The sequence below is a fragment of the Porcisia hertigi genome, chromosome 25 (assembly GCF_017918235.1).
Source record: "Porcisia hertigi strain C119 chromosome 25, whole genome shotgun sequence".
Lineage (NCBI taxonomy): Eukaryota > Euglenozoa > Kinetoplastea > Trypanosomatida > Trypanosomatidae > Porcisia > Porcisia hertigi.
This window is the reverse complement of record NC_090584.1, coordinates 649,655-671,964: the sequence shown is the minus strand read 5'-3', so window position 1 is coordinate 671,964 and position 22,310 is coordinate 649,655. Positions and strand designations below refer to the sequence as shown.

Genomic DNA, 22,310 nt, shown 5'->3' with positions numbered 1-22,310 from the left:
GTCCACAACAAATATGAAAAAAAAAAAGAAATTCATCTCTCTGAAGAACAAGAACAGACACACACAAGATGCGGTGGCGCGCTAGTCCTCTGCCCCATCCCCGCCCCCCTAATGGGGGATAGACGGCTCTACTTGCCGCATCATATGCGATGTAGAGTTTGCACGTGTATACACCGTGTCGGTTAGCCACTCCTTTTTTTTTGCATTGATGTCGACTTTTTACCCATGCCCTTCCCTCCCCTCTTCTGCCGCCCCCCCCCCACACACTCTTTTTTGTGTACGTCTGTGTGTGTGTGTAGTGCGCTGGAGGCAACTATACCTCATCTTCTCATGCAGCCAACGCATAACACGTGCTCGGTGAAGCACCAAGCGCCGCAGCATCACTCACAGTCAAGATCCGCAGCGCCCCTCCCAGCTCGTAGTCACAGCGCGCTCCCACCCACCAACTCCCATAAGCCAAATAGCCAGTTGAATATGCGAGCCACAGCGACAACACTGCCATCGATGTTCGCTGGGTGCACACACCCGGCGCCATCCGCCCACCACCACCAACGTCCAAACGCCGGAGAAGTGAAAGTGCACGACGCGCGACCGCGCAAGCAGCAACAGACAACGCTGCCCTCTGTTGTGACCCCCCTTGCCCACATGGCGCCGCACAGCCCCGCGGTATCATGCACCACCATAGCGGCCTCGCCACGCCTCTACTCTGCTTCGATGCGGGGCAGTCCAAGAGCACAGAGAATGCCCTCCTCGTACTACACAGCACGTATCCCGCCCCGTGTGGTACGGACTCCACGCCCACCAGATCCAGCGACGCGGACGGCACACACCAAGGCCATTGGAGAACTTCTGAGTCCAACAGCAGCGACAGCGGCGGTGCCACACTCCACAGCACCCGAAACCTCCGTTGCCTATTACGTTGTTGGCTGTGCCGTGCTGAACCCACAGCTGACGGTATCGCCATCTGTGCAAGAGGAAGTACGCGAGGTGCCGTCGCTAAATGTGGTGCCTGATATGCTTCTCCGTCCAGGCTTTGGGCCGCAGCTCAACAACATCCACGGTGTGCCGACACCGGCTGCCGCTGTCAATGGCGAAGCACAGCGCCTCGGCGTGTCCCCGGACAGAGCCCGGGTACCCGGAGGGGCCTGGAGCTCGTCTAATGGCGGCGCCTCACGCCGGTCACACAGCCACACGACGTCGCCGACCTGCGCAGTCCCATCATCGCTCGTCAGAGCCGCCGCCGACGACGCCGTGGTCGCGGTGGAGGCGATCCGCACCTGCCACCCCCGCAACGAAAACGTACCACTACTACAGCAAACCCTTGATGCCTCCAGGGCGAGCTCACTCGGTCTTCTGCGTCGCCTCTACCAGACAACAACCGAAGATGTGATTGAGGTTGCCCGCACAAACCTGCGTAACGGTGCTCTGGAGCCCCCACGGCTGCAATACCACCTTGCCAAGGAGTTACTTCCCGAGCTTACAGATGCCGAAGAACAGCTGAAGACACTGGCAAGTGCTCGACGGCACATTGACTGGGATGTGAACATCCCAACCGCCGACACACTTCCACCGCCCGTGATTGCCTTCACGACAGCACGCGACGGCGCGCCGGTGGCAACATTGCACGCAGTTCGTTTCAAAGTGGACACGAGCACGCTCGTGATGCAGCGCGACTACACGTCGGAGCCAGCGGTGGCTTCCGCTGGTGTGCACCCTCGCACAGTGAAGTCTGCGCCCACACAAGACGACGACGGTGTCGGCTATAAGATAACCCGTGAAGATCGTATTGGCAGCAGTGGGCTTTACTGCGTTCACCGCCTCGTTGGACTGCTGCCCGGCTTGGGCGAGCAGGTAGGGCTGGAGCGCGTGCTCGAGTACAAAGTGGTCACGTCAGCGAATGAGCTATTCATTATGCCACCATTTATCAACTCTTGTACTGGCGATCTCTTCATGGAGTTGAACACCTCACGGCAAGGAACAGTGAAACTCAGCATCACTGGAGTAGACTGCGGCAGCGTGGAGCCGGTCACGGGCGCGCTGCAGAAAAGTAGCAACACACTGACATGCTTTCTCGTCTTCCAGCATAGCTCGAACGCCTCCGCCAGCGGTGCGACGCGTGATCATGCACTCAAAACGATGGGCGCGGGCAGCACCTACCACGCCCAGGTGCCCTCAGTCGCAGCGCGACTCGAGCGCGCCATCACGGCCGGTACAGTGGCAGGTGGCGTTGCCTCCGTTTGCCACCGCAGCGGTGCAGAAACCCAAGGCACCGACGGCTTCGCCCTCTCCCTTGCCCACTTCGATCAAGAGACGGGCGGGTCAACCCCAGCGGCGACGTCAAGGACCGGTGCAGGTCGTTTAAACTGCGCGCCGTCCCTGACTAGAGATGGTTTGGCCACAGGAGCACCAGATGCAGTGGCGTTGCGAGGGAAACAGACACCTGTCAGTCAGCCGCGGCGTAACAACCTCGGTGTGCAGCGCACTGCTCCTCGCAACTCAGCTGCATCGGGAGTCGCGGCAGTGAGTTCCCCCGAGCGCCCCACTTGTACCGACAGCGAGGCTGCAGGAACCGTTTCGGCCGCATATGGACCAGCGACGTATAAAACCATGATAGCGACGGCGAGTGCCGCTGATCACGGCCCCTACGCAGCGGACAACGTGGGGGGTACGAAGGCGGATAGCCGACATCGCCCGCAGCACTACCTCTTCCCCGCGACCAATCCCCACGAGCTGCGCTACGATTGCTACAGGGAAGCCACTCGGCTCCGCCGCCTGCAGCTACTCAAACACCAGCAGGAGATTGCAATGGCGGAAGGTCAAAGGGTAGCCGAGCAGCAACCTAAGCAACAGCAGGCAGCTCAGACCAGTGCCGCAGGTTCAAACGACAACGCTGAGCGTGAAGTGAGTGAGACAGAGGCAGCAGACTCTGACCATCGAAAGCTGCCAGTGACATCATCAGACAGTAGAGCGCGAATGCGGTGCAACCCAAAGGTAGAGGTTCTCAATATCGAGGAAGAGCGAGACATTCACAGCACACCAAACAACGGCGGCCACCCCGAGACAACCCTGGAGAAGAATGGGAACGTCCTCGATGCCGACGCAACAACAAACCGCGAACTGCGCAGCTCTCCCTTGCCGACCACTTTCTTTTTTATGGACAGTCTGCAGTCACCGCTGAGCTATATGCGGCTGACTGGGTGGCAGGACCGCCTCATCACACTCTTTCGCGAAGAAGACATGGACCTCTTACATCGTGAAACGCGGACCTGCTTCAAGCGCGAGGCCTTTCAGGAGCTCAGCGATGGTGCCCTGGCGGGGATGTTTGCAAACCTTTACTTGTGTAGCGGCGGTGTCGGCATCAGCAGCGCCGGCGCCAACAAACGCACATCCATGCACGCGCGCCGCGGCTCCACAACGGCGGCACTGCGCTCCTTTGGCGGTGGCTCTGACGGCATCTTTGCTCACGCCAATACCAACATAAACAACCCCTTCGCCGTCCTCGCAAGCCGCAACTCCGCTACAGCGAACGGTAGCAACGCTGGCGTCGGTGGAGTGCAGCTGACCGCCTCGGCTGAAGTGGCAGCGGATAAGACGTTCACGATGCTGCGGCGTCTTATTCTATGTCTGGCGCTGGAGGAGGAACGGGCATCGACACAGCTGTACAACGATACAGTGCAACTCTGCGGTCAGCTCTGCCACAGTGCGTTGCTCAAGACCACCGCCCTCACGCGCGGCACTCGAGATGGTCTTCAACAGGCGGCGGCGGCGGTCCTCTCGTCCAGCTCCTCCATCTCGCCAAGGATTTTCAAAACAAGCGGTGTTCAGCCTGACTTTGATGCGGCACTCCCTGTTAAGGACCTAGAGCTGCTGCGCTCATTGAACGACGCGCTGGAGCTCTCCATGACGACCATGATGATTATCGGTGCTTACGGTGAAGCCGTCGAGTACGCGCTTCAGCGTGTGCATACTCTGTGCCTGCTGGAAGGCGACACGGGGACTCTGGTAAACGCGGCTCAGCGCGACTTGACTGAGGCATACCTTTTCTATGGCGACTACGCCACCGCAGCCACGGTCGCTGAGGACGTCGTAATGCTCACGCGTCAGCTCTACCAGGCCTCTTCCGACGCAGACGAGGTGGTCGAGGCGGAGATGCTGTGCACTCTTGCCTGCGTCGCAGCCGGTAGACTAGAGCGTCTCCCGCACTACATCGACAACCTAGAGATCAACATCCTTCCGCTGCCGAACGGCAGCTACCGTATGGCGCACGCTACGCACTCGCTGCTTCAAGCAAAGCTGCGTCTTGTGTTGGTATTGGCGAAAACGTATCTGGTGCGTAGCGGGTCAACCGGAGAGGTTCTCTTGGCGACCCCAGCAGCCAAAACGACCAGCGGCAGCGTGCAAAAACAAGATCGTGCAGTGAACAACGCGGCCACCTTCGGCACAAGCGATGCGGTCACCCTATTACGGGAAGCGGTACGGCTCCTTCACAGCATTGGCAACGGGCAAGAGATGGAGCAGAACCCCCGCCTCACGGGGCTCCCGAGTCAGGTACGCCAGCTAAAAGCAAGCTTCGGGAGCGGCACCTTTACTGAACCAATGCGGGTCTTTGGCAATCTGAACGCCATGTCGGGCGAGGGCGGAGGCAACAGCGAAGACAGCGGGGATATCGGTGCCCATATGGAAGCAGCAGAGAAGCGGCTGCAGTGGAACCTGCTCTCCTTTGCGGGTGTGCAGCTCCTCCAGAACGATCAGGTACAAGAAGGCATCGCGGTCATGGAACATACGGTGAAGGAGCTGGTCCTCAACCAGAAGCGCCACGGGGAGCGCAATCAGTGCGCCGCCCTCGCGGCAGTGCTGTGGGTGGGACTTATGCTCGCGAAGAGCCGCATGCAACCTGAACAAGCGGCAGACATCATACCAATGCTGAAGGAGATGTCGAACCGGGTTGTGCGTACCCGCGGCCCCCTGCACCCGCTCGCCGCTATGGCTAACCTGCGTTACGCCTACATCTCGCACTACGTGACCAATAGCCGGAACAGTGTCAACCTGGCAACACGCAGCGTCGCTGCTTTGGAGTTAGGCGTTGGGCCAAAGTCGTATGACCGGCTCACAGCCCATTACGTGGTTGGCTCTATGGCCCAAGCGCAGAAGCGTTGGCGACCCGCCATCGACCACTTGAGCGCCGCGTACGCAATCGCGCAGACAACCCACCTGGCGGATGACGACATGCTCTTGATGGACACCCAATTCCTGGGAGCGCTCCTGCTTTGCCCTCCAACGGCGGTGCTGGACCTCGACACGACCACCTTCCGAGCACACCTCGAAGAGCGCCTGCAACGCCTGCGCGAGCGCGTCGGTCCGCACAGCGACAAACTTGTGGTGCCGTTGTGGAACACGGCAGAATTGCTCTACATGCTGAAGGACACGAACAGCGCCATCAAGTGTCTCCAGCAGGCTGTGCGTCTGCTGGACCTACGCGGTGCCCTCCTCGTATCCACTGATTTGCTGAAGCCAGTCGATGTGCTGATGCTAGAACAATACGAGGCACTGAGTAGCGTTACCCGTACCGAGAGTATCGGTGGATGGAATGGCGACAGCGGCACCGCGCAGGCCGCCGATGCCTGTGAGCGTGGTGAGCTCCTCGTGAGGCAGCGCAACGCCCTCGTTCACGCATCCTTCGACACCGTTTCTCAGACCTTGGACCTGGCTACAACGCTCTTTATGTGGGCAGCCATGCTTGAGTCTCAGGCCAACACGACAGAGGCTCAAGAGATGTATAATCAGTCGCTGGCCCTCTACGAGACGGTATACCTCGGTGACAACTCGCTCGCCGCTCTGCACATCATCGAGGCGCTGTCTAAGCTGCTTTATACCGCCGGTACGTGCGGCGATGCCCTGATGTGGGCGCGCAAGGCAGAGAAGCTTCTCCACTATTACTACCGCAAAGAATGGCCACTAGAGCACGCGGCCGTGCGAAAGATCGTGGATGCCGTTGAACATCGTCTGTTTATAGAAGAGGGTACGTACATCGTGCAGACCAGGCTGCCTACTCATAGCGACGTGGTGGGGCTACTTTAGGGCCCCAGGAGGAGGCGGGTGGCCCCTCCGTTGGAGACCGCTCCTCCTGTATGGTGGGGGGGAGGGGGGGGAGGGAGGGGGGACACACACGCGATGAAGCACCGCAACTTACTTACTCGCAGAAATGGGGTTACGCACCACCACCACCCCCCCGCCCGCCTCCCCCTTTCCCCTCGGTACAGCCATGGGAACTGCACGTGTAGCACTGCCGATGGGCTCCCTCTGTGCTTGACTGTGCCTATGTAAGTATGTTGGGAAGCGTCAGCGATGCGTCCGTCGCTGCGCGACTTTCTCTTAGCCCAAGCAGTACGAGTGGTCAGTGTCGCCATCCGGCGCCTCTTCCCACCACCACCAAACACCTCGACTTCGTCGGGATATTGAATATCGATATAAGATGCATGTGTATAATGCATATATGTAATGTATGTATATGTGTATGTGTATGTACTCATCTACTGGTTTCCCCTTTTTTTTGCCCCCCCCCCTCCCACCACCACCACCACCACCACTTTCCCCTCCCCGTAGTGCGGGTATGCTGTTATGTTTGGTTAGCCCTTAGTCTCTCTTGGATTTCTATTCTCAACCTTGTATATTCCCCACACCTCATTGGAGAAGGGGGGGAGGGGAGGGGGGGGGGGCATGTGGGTTCTGCCGACAGTGCTTGCTTCTGTTTTTATTTTTTGTTGTTGTTGTTGTTATGCATGCAAGTGTGTGCCTGACTGTGTCTTCGTTTGTGTGGGTGTAGGTGTGGGTGTGCATGAAAGCACGCACGATGTACGTTAGCAAATATTATTTCTGGTTACTAAATACTTTCGACTTGCTATCATGGATGCGACGCAGTGTGTTAGGGGGGGAGGGGGGAACAAGTGGGGTCGATGTCGGTTCACTCTTTTAATCCAGACACACACGCGTCACCTTGGCGCACCTGCACGAATGTGTGTGCGCGCGTGTGCATGTATGTATTTTCGTCTCCCCTTGGCTGTGTGTGTGTGTGTGTGTGTACGCGTTGAAATTGTGGTCACTGCACTCGCTGTGCGGGGGGGAGGGGAGAGGGGAGACGGAAAGAAAGAAACGGGAGAACGAGGCACCGTGTCAAACGCCTCACTCCCCTTTTCTCGTTGCTCAAACACACATGTCACCACCCGAGATCACCAAAATATGCATATATGTGCGTATAAACACCGATACGCTGTGCATATTCCCGATCCCTGCGAGAAAAATAACACGCGTGTTCCCACTGAGGGAGGGGGGGGGACAAACAGTGAGCATCACCCGCCCCGCCCCTTCCCTAATACATAGTGTACGGTACTTCGAGTCTCGGGATGGCCTCGCTCGACGCTCCCTCGACCCACCACCTTCACCGCAACCCTCAGCTGTTTGCTTTCTACTCAGATGTAAGCAGAGATATCCCTGCAATGCTGTGTCGGTCCTTCCAATGTCTTCCCCCTCCCGTCTCTCTCGCCCAGCGACTTGGTTACGCATACACACACACGACCAGAGACATTCGGACAACAACAACAATATATGCTACCCGGTCGCCCTTCTTCCTAGCTTTGCCTACCACCACCATTACAGAAACGCACGCTTGTGCACATAGCACGACGTCATGACACAGACGGCTCATGCCATCTCCCTCGCCGGCTCCGTCGCCACCGTCACAGAGTACCTCGGGTTCGCCATCAACAATGTTCTCTATCTTCGCGGCGTCTACCCGCCTGAGGACTTCCAGCAGGTGAAGAAGTACGGTCTGTCGCTCATGATCTCCACCGATGCAGACTTGAACGCGTACCTGGCGGATCTTCTACAGCAAATTGCGTCATGGATTGCGCAAGGGGCATGCCGGCGTCTGGTACTCCTACTCACTGACGTCCAGTCAGAGCGGACGCTGGAGAGGTGGGAGATCAACATAGAAGCGGAGCCCGAAGCGCCGACGTCGTCGTCGTCGTCGCGGATGCACGGCGGCGGTCGAAAAAGTGAAGAGGACGTGCGCAGTGAAATTCAAGCCGTGATGCGGCAGATCACCGCCTGTGTGTCCTTCCTGCCTGTGCTTGTGCAGCCGTGCGCCTTTGACCTGCTTGTGTACACATCGGCGAACGCGCAGGTGCCGTCGACGGCCTGGGAACCGAGCGGTCCACAGGTGCTCAAGGGCAGCACCAAAGTCAAGCTGCGCTCCTTCACCACATCGTATCACCACGTCGATACGAATGTGGCCTATCGCCACTAACTGCGTGGACTACAAGCACGCGCACGCGCGCCTGTGTGCTAGAGATGAATTCGCTTATACGTGATGCTGAGCAGCGGTAGAAAACAAGGGCCGCACACTGAGTTCCCCCCATGGGGGTCGCCACGGTGGCGTCCCATTCTCCTCCTCCCCCTCTCTCCAACAAGAGTGAAAAAGCAGATCAAAAAGAGAGAGAGTACAAGAAACCCCCTGTGTCATTTGCGCACTCCTTTGTAGTGTCCCCTCCGCGCGTGCACGCACACACGCACACACACACCACCTCACCCTCTACTCCCTTCTCCTCTATCGCTACGCCCCCACCTCCCCTCCTCCTCTTCTATCCTTATTTTACACCAGCAGCCACCACCACAAGATATAAAACGAGCGTCTGCCTCTGCTGTGTCACCATGCCACCAAAGGCAGCGAGTGGCAAAAAAAGTTCCGCAAAGAAGGCCAAGCCCGTCTTCGATGCGTTTGAGCGATTCGGTCAGTACACATCAGTGCCTGTGCACGACGCACCAGGCAGCCCTCACACCGCCTCGAACGCTGGATCGCAGCCCGCCACCAAAGTGAACATGCCGTTGCCAACTGCCGTGCTAGTCGACGGAGCGGGGGCAGGAGAGAATGGCGTCCACGCTGCAGAATTTGCCGCGAGCGCCCTCACCATTACACCGCCGCTACCACGCACAGAAGTCTCGCTCCTCGTGCAGTTCCGCGTCTCCGTCGCACTCAGCGAGGGAGACATCATCTACATTCACCTCACCAAGTTCCGTGGCCCAGTGGCACAACAGTTCGCTCTTGAGCGCGTGTCCTCGACCACCGCCTTGGGGGGCAACGCTGGAGGCCATGCGGCAGAGCAAAGTGGCTTCATCAACACCAGCACCCACTTCCGCGCCTACTGGTCTGGAGACTCAGCCCACGTGACAACCCCAGTCCACCAGCTTGCCTTCAAGCGTGGTAAGCACAGCGGGGTACCGCCGAAGCAGGTGTTGCTACTTCAGTGCATCAAAGCCATCAACCCAAACACACATCTTCTTTTTCGCGTGCCACGGGCGCTCGGTCTCGTGTCGCCTGATACGATGCCGGCCAACCGGTCAAAGGTCAAGATTGAGGGCCCTCTGATACGAGAGGCGAGCGGAAAACGTATACTCAAGCAGGTATTCCTAACCTCGACAGAAATCAAGAAGCGCACAGTGGTGGAGGAGCTTGAGATTTATGATCATTGCATCTCCCAGATCGCACAGGATGGACGGGTGCCAACGGAGGACCGCCACCTCACTCAGCAACTCTCGCTGGAGGAATTGGACCAGCTCTGGCAGGCGGCGCAGTACCGTCGGCGCTATCCGCTACCGATGCCATGGTCTATTTCAGACGAGCTCTTCATCCCATATGACGCCGCCGGGAGCTTCGTGAAGCGCATCATCCAGAATGCGCTCAAGCAAACCAAAGACTTTGATCCCCTGGCGGTCCATCGCGAGGTGGCGCGCAACTGGGGTGTGAAGGTGGCTGCCGTAATAGTGCTCGACGACTTGCTCACAACGCAGTGGGGAGGGCTGTATCCAGGGCTGCCGCGCACGTCTCTACTGGCGAGCTGCCTCCTGACGATGGAACCGGAGGACGTTGGACGCACGTTTCCCAGGCTACTGACGCTGCCAGAGCGCTCGATCGCGGATGATCTGGTCAGTGCATTCCGTATGCGGAAAACGCTGCTGGACTCCACGGCCACTGCTGCGCGATCGGTGGCCCCCGCGAATGGAAAGGACATGGAAATGGAACTCGTTGGTGGTCTGCCAGACCGCTGCGGCGCATTCCTCAACAAGTGGGCGGCGCTGCTTACCGCACTGTTGCCGGCCTCTCTGGTAGCCGAGCAGGGCTGCCGCGAGAGCAAACCCGTGCGTAGTGCACCGGGGACGGCTGCGAAACAAAAGACAGCGGCGATAGCCGAGTTGCATGGAGCAATGCAGTTAGCAGCAGACCGGAAGGAAGGCGCCGCGGCTGCCGCGTCGGAAATGGCCGCAGACTGCAGCCCACGCGTCGACTTTCAGTTGCCAGTGCCAGATGAGGAAGACGACCAGGCGCATGACGGAGACAGCGCTGATGACCCCGCCACGGCGTATACTCGCTACCGTAAGCGGCACAGCAGTGCAGCGAGCTGCGGGGGGTCCGGCCTTGACGCGATTGCCCGTCTAAAGCCTCCGCCAACGCTCTACATTGGCTATCGCGACATTCCGTTTGACGTGCAGCGGTCGCTGCGCGAGATTCAACGCGGGGACTGGTTTGTGCTGCCCTTCATTGTGGTGGCGCGGCAGTCGCTGCCCTACGCGTCGAACACCAAACTAAGTCCAGAGGACTCCGCGACTCTGAACGAGGACGACGACGCACACGCGACTGCCGCCACGGAAGGGGATGAAGTCAGTGATGGCCCCATAGTGGCCATCCCCGATAACGCAGTGGTGGTGGAGCTACAAAACGTGGTGGAGGCACTGGAGCTGGCTGACCTGTCCTTCTCGCCGCACAACCGCGCGTGGCTGCTGCCGCTGGTCACATCGTGTCGCGTCATATCCGTCAAGGAAGACCAGCACGACGTGCTGCACGTCATCCTTGACGTGCGAGGCAGCCTGGTGGGACAGGTAGACGATTCCTGCCTCCCCCAGAGCGACCGCACCGTTTCCAGGACGATCCTCAGCAAGTACCTGCTGAAGTGTGAGCAGACAGAAACCTACGTGTCCTCACTCAGCTTCCTCTCTCTGCTCTTTGCGCGTCGCAACGATCGGCGTCGACTGCACCCACCGACGCTCATCCGTGCGCAGTACATCTCCCACTGCAACGCCTCACTTTATGCCGCTATAGCGAAACACCACGTGGAGGAAAGTGAAAGCGTAGAGTGGCAGATGCGCACGCACGACGCGCAGCTACTCGATGAAGGGGTTGTGAAGCCGGCAGTGTGGGAACCAATTCCCAAGAAGTACGTACTTAACGTGGAGCAGTTCTTCCTTGGCCACTCCCGCACCACCACGAGGCTGGAAGAAGGCACGCTGATTGTGGACTTAGAGGCCTACACGATTGACTATGGCGGCAAAGGGCCACGCGCGCTACGCCGGGTGGTGCAGAAGACGTACGTCACCCACGAGCCCCCGTGTAAGGAAACGTACGCCATCCTGCGTGACCGTGAAGAGCAGTACGCTAAACAAATCAGCGCGCTCGACACAAAGTTGGGTATCAGCACAAACACCACCGCTGGTGCTAATGGTGGTGGTGGAGCGGCGGCGGCGGGGGGGACATCTGCCAGCGACAGTAACAAGAAGGCACTCAAAAAGTGACGTGCCCATCGCATGAATCTTTTAACCACAGTCCACCTTGGTGCAATTGGCAAAGGCGGGGAGGCGCTACAAAGTATATAGATCCCTCCCTCCCTCCCACCCACCCACCCGTCTACCCCCCCCCCAAGCACACACACACACACACACATCGCTCGCCTCACGCCCACCCTACCGCCACCGCCTGTCAAGGGACCCGCAAACATTTTTTTTTGTTGTTCACCGCTCGTGCGTGGAAATGACAGGACGAAGACGGAGATGGGGGAGGGGGGAGGGATATTATTTTTCGTGTGTTTCGTGTCTGTGTATGTACGTCGCCTCCCACCTGGTTTGGTGAGTTTGAAGAAGTGCACTCATATCGCGTTGGCCTAGAGGAGCGTCATCTGTGATGTACTGTATATGCAAAGGGGGAAATAGATTGACGCACCCCCTTTCCTTCCTTCCTTTGACCCCCCCCAACATTACACCCACCCACTGCGCCTCCAAATGTATATATTCGCCTCTCTGTATGTGTGTGTGAGTGAGAGAGTCGCTCGTCTGTTTCTATGTAGGGTGTGTGTGTCGGCTCGATGAGCTGCGGGAATGGAAAAGTGGACGAGTCGAAAGCGGACAAAATGGGCGCCCAGGTGAGGCTCGTAATTGCTGCTTCGTGACACACACACACACACACACACACACACAGAGAGATACTGGGGCCTGTCCTTGACATTACACCTCGTCCCTCCCCCCTCCTCCCTCTCCGGCACCACCTCATTCCTCATTGGTTGAAAAGGGCTTCTACCTCACGAATACGGGAAGGGTAGAGAGAGAGGCGGAGAGAGTCCATGTCTATCTCCCCCCCCCCCAATACCACCACCACCACCACAGACCCGCTATCCTTGTGACCACCCGTTGATCGGATGGACACCTCAAGGAGGGAGAGGAGGAGGGGGGGGGGGGGGGAGGGGGCCTCTGGGCCTTCGTTAATGTTGTGTCTGTGGGTGAGTGAGCGAGTGTGGACTAGTCGAAAGCGGGGGGTTGTGCGCCTCTTCTCCTCTGCATGTGCCTCTGCCCCCCACACACCCACACACACACACACACATATGTTGCTGATTGGCCTACTTCTCTACCACCTGCCCCCCTCATCCGCACACAAAAATAAACTGCACTTGCCATTCACAGACAAACACACGCACACACAGAGAGAGGGGGAAAACTCTTTCCTGTGGTCATGTTACGTTGCTGGCAATGCCCTATGCCCATTAGGGCGCGTGTGGCAGTCTCCGTTGTACAGTCTCTAGGGGTCGTGTCGTCGTCGCTCCTCACACAACAGCGCGGCGTCTTCGCCGATAAGGTGCGCGCTGGCATGGTGCTGCGCGTCGATAAAAGGGTTTACCGTGTCATAGCCAACACACGATCGCAGAAAGGTCAAAACGCCGCCTCCTTCAACATCAAGCTCACGGAGGTGGGCACTAGCCGCAAGAAGGAGGTAACGGCTGGCCAAGGGCATGACTTTACGGAGATGCGTGCGGAGCGTGTTCGTTTGCTCTTTAGCGGCTTCGACGACGACGACCTCGCCTGCTTTGTCTTCCCCGCGCATAGCCCAGACGCGGGCAAGGAAGTGAACATCCCAGGCGACTCGCTGCCAGAAGTGCAACAGAAGTTCTTAGCGTGCGGGATGCCGGTGGATATCCTCCACATCCTCCCAGACGACGACACTGCCGAGAAGGATGTGTGGACAGAGATCACGATGCCGAGTAGCTACGCCTACACGGTGGAGAAGATCACGCTGAAGGGACTGTACAAGATGGCCTCCTTTGTGGAGTGCGACGGCACCGTCAGCGTGAACGACCAAATACAGCTGGGTGAAAAAATCAAAGTTGTGATAAAGCCAGACGGCACCGTCTCGTTTGGCGGTAGGGCGAACTCATAAGAAACGATGTAACGGGCGCAGGTGACTTGGGGGGGAAGCGGGGGAGGAGACAGCAGTGGTGTGCTACAGGGATGGGCACAAGTGCCAGTAACGTATCCGCTCCTCCTTCCCCTAACCCCCTCCCCACCTTCCTTGCCTCTTGCCTTCATGAAAGCACCGCCTAGGTGTGACGGTGTCTTTGTCCGTCACTCTCCACTCATCCCTCCCCCCTTCCCCTCGCTGAGGGAAGCGGTGGCGGCAGCGACGACGTGCTGTGTGTGTGTGTGTGAGTGATGCCACGGGTTTATCAATCGCCTCGTAAGGATGGAGAGCCCCGTTGCAAAAAAAATGAATCTCACAGCACGAATATATTTATATTTATACCCAAAGGAAATAAAAAGGACAAGGAGTCTAAAGAGGGGGAGGGGGCGAAGTCATGCACCAATGGAGAGCAACAGGCTGCGCGGGTTTCTCAGAGTAGATCGTCAGTGACGCCCGCTGCTTGGGTTTTGAGTGTGCGATTGTGTTTTTAGGCACACGTGCCTCTATTTATCCATGTACAATTCGCTGCCGCTGCTGCTCCTCGGCGATTGCTATTGCTGGTGGACGCTCATGCACTTCCGGTGATTCGAACGTTAGTTCTTGACTGGACCTGACACTTTTCTTAGTTACTCTCGATGGGCTCCCTCATCTCCGCTTCCCCCTCCCTCTCTCCCTTCCCTCCCTCCCTCCCCCACTCCTCACGGCGATTAGGGAAAGAAACATCCACAACGACCCCAAGGGCACAGTGAGCAATGACACTATCCATGACGCAGCCATCGCCCCCCGTAAGCGAAAAGGCCATCACAAGACTGCCTCAGTACTTTCCCACGTCATGCAAGCAGTGCGCCATGCAGACGGACTCCTTTTTCCGTTGCTTTGAAAAACACGCGGTCATGATGCACGAGCATGACGTGGCGACAGCAAAGGCGTCGCTGCAGCATTGCCAACCAGAGCTGCGAGAATACATGACCTGCATGGAGAAATACCTTGCAAGGAAGGATAAGCCCTGGTGGAAGGTATGGTAGCGTGCTGATGAAGGGGAGAGTGTGCGTCGCTTTCAGGCAGTGGACCAACGAGAGAGCATGTGGCAACACACGCATATCCCATCTCACCCCCCCCCCCATCCTTCCTCCTCCTCCTCTAACGCCGCGCCCGATGCTGTGTTGAATGAATCAAGTTTGCAATCACGAATGGACATGTGGCTTGAGAGCGTTTACAGCGCAAGCTGAGTTGCGCAACTCCCTTGAAAATGTTGACTCGCCTGACCCCCTCGTGTACGCTGCAGTCACAGACGCAAAGAAAGATGCAAAAGTGTGCTGCCGGCGCGAATTACCCCTCCTTCGAGGTGCTTTGCATATAGGAGGAGGAGGGGGCCACCGGCTCCCCCTTACCCCCCACCCTCCTTCGCCTCACCCTTGGCTATGCAATATCATGCAGGTCTGGGGAAGGAAGGAGGGAGTCCTATCCCACGTACACGTCATCATTTGCCCTCCCGACGTGGCGCACCCTATGTGGCCCCCTTACTCTAGCCCCCCCCACCCACCCACCACCACTCCCCATCTCACTCATATTGGTTTTGTGCACACACACACACACACATGCACGCACGCACGCACGCACTCCAGCGCAGATGTACGCACGGTACCGCACACGGTCACGTTTTTACAAGCGTCCGGAGAGGCTGCTGAAGGCCTACAATGTAAGCCCCAACCTCCTGCGCCGCCCGAAGGTGAAGCCGGGTCTTCTTAATGGCATCTACACTGACGAGAAGGTTGATCTACGTGACCGCGAGAGGCTCGAACTGGTCGAGTCCATCCGCCATCCCAAAGAGCGCGACTTCTACCAAGACCACACCTACCACAACCAGTGGATCGCGCGTGATCTGGAAGCCCATCAGAAGACGCAGATTGCGGGACGCTACCCGTATTTTTCTCCAAATTACGAGATCAACCCCTGGATATGGTACCCAGGTGACACAGTCGAGGTGGTCTCTGGCGAGGGGGCTGGCCAACGCGGCGCCATCATCGCCGTCGTCAAGTACAAGAATGAGATTCTTGTGCAAAATGTCAATGTTCGGGACGTCGTTATCCCAGCAAGTGAGACACGGCCAGAGCAAGTGGTGCAGCGTGAGCATCCCATTAGTGTTCTCCGCGTGCGCCACGTCGACCCGTCTACAAACCAGCTATGCCACCTCGACATTGTGAAGGTGCGCAATAAGGAGACGGGTGAGCTGGAGGAACGGCGCATCTCGCTAGAGAGCGGCGCACTGCTGCCCATACCGGCGCCGGAGGAAACCGTGGAAGCGGGTGACCCCTTAAAAGACACGGCCATTCAGGATGCCGACGAGGACACGTACGATCAGCAGAAAGAAATGCCGCTCCTGGTGGCGCGTCGGCTGCAGGCGATGGAGAACTACTTTGTGGACTCGCTGCGTAAGTCGTATGAGTACCATAAGGCACTGCAGGAGCGAAACGCTGAGGATATGCAGGCCTTTCAAAAGGATGTGCTCGTGCGCGCGACAGAGAAGTTGGCGGTCGCGGCTGCCGTGGCGGGGCGCGGTGGGGTGCTCGGAGCTGACTCTCAGGCAGCCACAGCGGTGCAGGAATCTGCGCAGGCCGGCGACGCCGAAAAGGACGTTGTCGACAGCACCCTCACGCCCGAGATGGTTGTTTCGGAAGTGCTCAAATCTGAGCAGCAGTTTCACAGCCGCGCGGCTGCACCGCAACTCCCAGCGTGGTGGGAAAAGATGATTAACTCGTATGTTTCGGTGCTCGAAGAGGAAGAGGCAACCTTGGAGGCCGAGGCAGCGGCGCAGGCACGGGCGGCAGAAGCAGATCGCCGCGCCGAGCACCTCATGGCCGGTGCCACCGCCGAGGCGGGCCGGTCGATGGCAGACGAAGCGACGATAGAGAGTAAAGTTAGCGAATTTGATGACGACGAAGAGGACGGTGATTTGGACGAGAATATCGTCGCCAACGATCAATCGCAGCCGAGTCAAGCGTGAAATTGAGCTGCTGCTTCCTCTACCTCCCCTCCCCCCCCCCATTCTCCCCCAAAGAGACAACCTCACACGCACGCAAAGCCCCAGGTGGTGTGTGTGTGTGTGTGTGTGTGTGGAGGTAGGGAGGGGGAGAGGCATGCGTCTGGCGTCGGATTCCTGGTGACGTCCCTTGTCGCTGTATTACGGATGATGCACACACACACACATTTGTTCGCTGGGGGTGTTGCTCTATGGTCGATACGTTAAAACATCTATACATACATCTATACATATAGATATATGTAGAGATATACATGGCGGCCTTTTGTTGTTGCCGGTGTAGTTGTCTCTGTGGTGTGAAACCCGCTGACACACGCACGCACTCCTCTCTCTCTCTCTCCCTCTCTCTCCATGCATGCACACACAGCACAAGAGAGAGAAGGGGGGGGGAAGGGAGGGAGGGGGGGACAAAAGCACGCACACATGTGCATCCCCCCTCCCTCGTATGATCCTCTAACATATCCCTTCATCTCATCCCATCTTTTCTCCGGTATATCGCCCTGTCACTGAGGAAACGCTTAAGCGCGTACGCGCTGCCCACCGGCTCCTCCCCTCCTCCCCCTCCCCTCCCTCCCCCTCCCCCTCCTCCCCCCATTCCTCCTTGCACTGGAGGGGGGGAGGGACTTGCCTCCCATTGTTTTTCTTGGAAGTAACCCAAATACATACCACAACCAACAACGCCCTTTACCGTGTTGATTTTCTGTGTGTTTGGTCGGTATCCTCGCCCCCTTTCTTTGTCTCTCGCCTTTCTCTGTGCTGACATCTCCGCGCCGAGATCAGCGTCGTCTTTTGTAGGCTCTCCTTGCCAACACACCGATCGCCACTACCGCCATTACCCCCCTCCCCTCTCCTCCCCCTCCACCGTGCCGTCAGCACACCCATGCACGTGGCACCACAACAGCTGCGGCTGCAACAACAGCAGCAACAGCGGCAGGTGAGTGCGCCGACTTCCCCGCGGACGAAATCGCCGCCATCCTCCTCGCTCTCATTGCACGATGCGAGAAAAAGGGGAGAAAGCGCAAAGGGGGAGACTCACGCGCCCAGACGTTCATTGAAAGCGCACGTCACATCCACCATCTCTTCCTCTCTTCACATCCTGGCCGACGAGGTGTCCGCACGAAGCCCTGCCTCGCTGCGCATGCGCAGACGCAGCGCTAGTAATCGTACCAGCGAAGCAAGTCCCCCCGCCGATGAACCGCCACTCACGCACGCACGCCCACCTGCCTCACGAGAAGAGGTCGAGGGGCAGTTGGAGCGGATCCTTTACGCGATCAATCAGCTCCAGCAGCTCCAGCAGCGCGGCCAGTACATCGCCAGCACCGAAGTGTCAAACCTCCGTCGGGCGTTCCTCTTCGCTGTAGGGGAAGAGCTGCGCTACCGCGATACCAGGGACGAATGCGGGAGCACGAGCTCGAGCGCTTGCGTTTCAGGGCCCACCACACCGTCCCTAGTTGCGCAGGACCCACCGTCCAAGGGAACGACGCTCCCGACGGCCCTCGCGGTCACTGCAGCGACACAAGAAGAGGCTGTATGCCCGGCAGAGGCATCTGTGCCCATGGAAGCAAAGCGGAACTACAGCCCCAAGGCCACAGCAGCCGACCGGCTACTCACCGCCCTCGAGCAGTACGTTGCCGAGAACCCAAACTCCACCTCTTTCGACGTCCGCGGCGCGCGCTTCTCGTGGCGCAGCGTCATTCGCACCCCCGGCGAGCGGAGGCTGCAGTCACTTATCATATCCGGATTTATCTTCTTCACGGGCATCCCCATCTGTCTGGTCATCACCACGCTGCTCCTCCTCTCCCGCTACACGGCGCCCCTCATGGTGATGTACCTCATTTGGATGCTCACCTTTGGACGGCCCACCCACCCCCAGCAGAAGAACCTCTTTTTCACAAGGTGTTTCTTATGGCGTTACTACCGTGACTACTTCCCTGTGCGCCTCGTCGTTCCCGAACCAGTCCGACGTCGCATCGACAAGGAGCGCAACTATTTTTTTGTGTACCACCCGCACGGCATTCATTCATTTGGTGCATTGGTCAACTTCGGGATGGACCGTAACAACGCGTCAAAGCTGCTCAACGGCATAACGATCCACCTGCAGACCCTCTCGATTAACTTCTACGTGCCTTTGTGGCGCCAACTTTCAATTTGGATGGGATGCGGTGATGCCAGTGCATCCTGCATCCGCAAGACGCTCCGGTCGGGAGCCGGGCAAAGCATCATGCTTGTCGTTGGTGGGGCGGAGGAGGCGCTCATGGCGAAACCGAACCGCAACGACCTCCTCTTGTTCAAACGCAAGGGATTCATCAAGATCGCACTCCAGGAAGGGACTCCACTTGTGCCGGTGTACGGATTCGGGGAAAACAACGTGTACGGCGTCATGGACCTGACCAATGAGCCCTGGATCCAGTGCCTACTGAGGCTCTGTAAGCAGTGCGTAGGCTTTGTCGTTCCGCTGATACGCGGTCGCGGCTTCTTCCACTTCAACTACGGACCTCTGCCGCATCGCTCCCCGATTGTGGTGGTCGTCGGAGAGCCACTGGAAGTGCCGCACATTCCAAACCCTACAAAGGAGGATCTGGATGTGTGGCAAGGCAAGTACATTGAATGTCTCTGCAAGCTGTACAACGACCACCGTGGTATCTATGACTTGGAGTCGACCGGGCTGCGCATCATGGAGTGACTGCGAGGACGATGATGCAGGCCTGTCAATAGTGAATGAGAAAGAGAGAATGTGGGTGGGAGATATGGGGAGCGAGCGACGACGCGTTCCGAGTACCGCTCAAAGCGACCGAATCGCATGGCCACATGTGGACCTGCTCGCCCACTCACCCGCCACCCACCCACCCACCCCCCCCCACACACACGCGCACACCTCTCTCTCATCGTTACAATCTTCTCACGCACACGCCACTGATCTGGGGCCGGAGTCTCTCTAGTGGGACGTGGAGAAAAAAGTTGTTTATAAGCGTCGGTGTATGACTGTGTGTGTGTGTGTGCACGTCACTCCTGTGTATCGTCTCCTTTGTGTTCCCCTCGTAGCTTTGCTTCTTTTGAACGTTTTCTCCTCACACTGGCGGGTTCTGGACTATCACAAAAAAAAATGTGTGCGTGGGTGTAGTCGATGTCGCGTGAAGTCCAGGCCGTCCGCGTTTCACAAAACTCTCATTTCCCTCCATCATCCCCCCTCCCCCTTCCTCCTCTTCCCCCATCCCTCCCAGCCTTCTCCCTCCCTCCCCTCTTTTTCCCAAGCAGACCGCTTCCTCATCCGCACATTTTGTTCTGCCGCTACTGACTGTGTCTGTCAGACTGCTTCTCTTTCCTTCTATGCAGGACTTTTAAAAGAGGTGGCCTTGGTATATTGCAAAATATAGAGTCTTTGCTTGTTCAGAGAGGTAAAATGAGAGAGAGAGAACATCATCTTCTCACACCCCTCGCTCCTTCCTCCTCTCTCCCTCCCTCCCTCCCTCTCTCCCTCACACTCGGACTGGCAGAAAAAAAACACTACTGTCGGCGGTTTGGTCTTTGTCGTGTGCGACTGCCCCCTTTTTCCTTCTTTGGAAAACCGCCGCACGACCTCTCCCCGCCGCCAGCGCTTCGTCTCTGACCCACTCCTCCTTCCTCCTCCCTCTCCCCCCTCCCCGGGCTGCGCCTCGTTGTTTCACATCATATATATGCATATTCGCACATGATACGTCTTGCTTTCTTCCCTCTTTTTGTTTTTTCCTTTGTACAGAACACGGGTACGTGTACATGTGGACATACCACACACACACGCACACACACGCGCGTGTGTACGTCCACTCACCTTCAAGGCCCCCGTTACATCATGAACGCACCGATGAAGAGAGAGAGAACAGAGAAGGGAATATTTCGCGCTTATTGCAGTGCACAGAGAGGTGCACCCACACTCCCCCCTCCCTCCCTCCTCTCCCACTCCAACTGCCTTGGCAGACACAATACTCAGAAATGCATCTGTGGAAAAGATATGGCAAAAAAAGGGGGGGAGGGGGGAGGCCTACACAGGCAGACGAACGTTGAATGTTTGAAAGAGACTGAGAAAGAAACACTAGAGAAGGCTTGGGGGTAAGGGGAGGGGGAGGGGGGGGGCGGCATGGCTGACAGACCCCCTCTCCCCCTCCACCCACACACACACGCGCACACACACACACACCGTCGCTTCTGCTACATGATACACACAACCATGCCGCACCTTCCCCTGTCATGCTGTGAATCCCCCTACAATTCTAACCATGTACTGCTCACCTACTTGTCTTCCCACTACTACTCTTGCACACACACACACATATATACTATATATATATATATATATATTTGACTGTACACTTCCGCAGCTTCCTCATCTCGTAGAGAACTCCCACCCCCGAGGCGCGCTCGACCCCTTGCCCCTCTCGTGCACTACCACTCACCCACACGACTCTTTCTATACAGCTACCAATACACGGGTTCAGGCAATGGTGCTCTTCTCCACCTACCGCAGCAAGCGCATCGTCGCGCCGGGCTTCCTCAACGGTCCTGTGATGAACATGCGTGCTTTCTGTGACTACTACTTCCAGCGCGCGTGGTGTGGCTGCGCGCACTGGATGATCCCCGGTGAGGTGCGCTTCTGGGCGTGCGGCATTCCCTTGATCTACTTCGTCCACCGCTACCATAATGATCACTCGCTGGAGCCTGACAATGTGGAGAAGGCCATGATTATGCGCTGGGGTGGCTCATTGGAAGAGGTGCGCAAGCTGTCGCCGCAGGATCAGCTCCGCATCCGCATCTTCACGGACATAGAGAAGCTGTACTCCGCCTACGGCCCCAAAGACACCATAATCCAGCCTCCAGGTGATCCTCTTCCTGGCAAGGACTACTACAACAAGAGCAGTGATGCTCGTGCTCATCACTAAACACGGGCGGAAGAGGCGGCTCTGCACAGAAGGGGGGAGACGCGTAGGCACATAAGTGGAATATACCCTGTGAGCATGTATTGTGGCCGCCCCTCGACACTTTTTTTCCTGACATCGCTCACCCAATCAACACCTCTCAGAAGAGGAAATGAGTTTAACGCTATCATTGCCGTCGACAACTCTGACATCTGCGTTTTGTTGGTGCTATCTTGGGAACAGAGTGGTGGAGCAGAGATGTCAAACTGCAAACATTGTGTGTGTGTATGTGTATGTGTGTGTGTATATATATATCATGTATATACACACTCCCGCGTGCATACTTGGGTTTTTCCCCTCCTCGGAAGGAATATATATATATATATATTATTTTCTTTTTTTAACCAAAAAAAAGTACGTAGGAAGACAGCCCTGAAGAGCATCCGCGGCAGCGGCAGCAGCGTGGCCAACGACAGAAGTGCGTATCACCTGCCGCTACGTCGGTGCCTCCTCAGCGCGGGTCTGTTGAGTGGATGGTGTGTGTGTCTGTTAGTAGGTTTCTTTCTCCCACCCCCTCCTTCCTCTACACACACACATATATATATATATATATGTGTGTGTGTACGTGATCGAGTGTACATGCTTGGGGAACCACGCGCAATCCTTTAGTATACACAGAAGTAAAAAAGAAACAGCGAAACTGGAGAGGCTCTGGAACGTCTCTGCGAGTGTGCGCAGGCGCCAACGCTGCTTTAAAGGTGTGAGAGTGCATAGGTGAGGGACGGAGAGGAAGGGGAGGAGGGAAACCGCGCTGCTGGGGCTATCCCGTGCC

General features: G+C 57.5%; 7 protein-coding genes across 7 annotated transcripts; all 7 read left to right on the top strand.

Annotated features, from left to right (window-relative positions):
- Positions 1-741: 741 nt before the first annotated feature.
- On the top strand, positions 742-6,078 carry JKF63_04674 (uncharacterized protein; the record flags this gene model as incomplete). The annotated part of the gene is made up of 1 exon (XM_067900654.1): positions 742-6,078. The coding sequence occupies one exon, from the start codon at positions 742-744 to the stop codon at positions 6,076-6,078; it is 5,337 nt and encodes a 1,778-aa protein (XP_067756675.1).
- A 1,606-nt stretch (positions 6,079-7,684) lies between these two features.
- Positions 7,685-8,302, top strand: JKF63_04673 (uncharacterized protein; the record flags this gene model as incomplete). Its single annotated transcript, XM_067900653.1, has 1 exon — positions 7,685-8,302. One exon carries the CDS (start codon positions 7,685-7,687, stop codon positions 8,300-8,302), a length of 618 nt encoding a protein of 205 aa, XP_067756674.1.
- A 404-nt stretch (positions 8,303-8,706) lies between these two features.
- JKF63_04672 (uncharacterized protein) lies at positions 8,707-11,619 on the top strand (the record flags this gene model as incomplete). The annotated part of the gene is made up of 1 exon (XM_067900652.1): positions 8,707-11,619. The coding sequence occupies one exon, from the start codon at positions 8,707-8,709 to the stop codon at positions 11,617-11,619; it is 2,913 nt and encodes a 970-aa protein (XP_067756673.1).
- Positions 11,620-12,826: 1,207 nt separating this feature from the next.
- JKF63_04671 (uncharacterized protein) lies at positions 12,827-13,528 on the top strand (the record flags this gene model as incomplete). Its single annotated transcript, XM_067900651.1, has 1 exon — positions 12,827-13,528. The coding sequence occupies one exon, from the start codon at positions 12,827-12,829 to the stop codon at positions 13,526-13,528; it is 702 nt and encodes a 233-aa protein (XP_067756672.1).
- A 785-nt stretch (positions 13,529-14,313) lies between these two features.
- JKF63_04670 (uncharacterized protein) lies at positions 14,314-16,553 on the top strand (the record flags this gene model as incomplete). Its single annotated transcript, XM_067900650.1, has 2 exons — positions 14,314-14,565; positions 15,231-16,553. The coding sequence occupies 2 exons, from the start codon at positions 14,314-14,316 to the stop codon at positions 16,551-16,553; spliced, it is 1,575 nt and encodes a 524-aa protein (XP_067756671.1).
- Positions 16,554-17,727: 1,174 nt separating this feature from the next.
- JKF63_04669 (uncharacterized protein) lies at positions 17,728-19,272 on the top strand (the record flags this gene model as incomplete). Its single annotated transcript, XM_067900649.1, has 1 exon — positions 17,728-19,272. The coding sequence occupies one exon, from the start codon at positions 17,728-17,730 to the stop codon at positions 19,270-19,272; it is 1,545 nt and encodes a 514-aa protein (XP_067756670.1).
- Positions 19,273-21,064: 1,792 nt separating this feature from the next.
- On the top strand, positions 21,065-21,502 carry JKF63_04668 (uncharacterized protein; the record flags this gene model as incomplete). The annotated part of the gene is made up of 1 exon (XM_067900648.1): positions 21,065-21,502. One exon carries the CDS (start codon positions 21,065-21,067, stop codon positions 21,500-21,502), a length of 438 nt encoding a protein of 145 aa, XP_067756669.1.
- Positions 21,503-22,310: the final 808 nt, after the last annotated feature.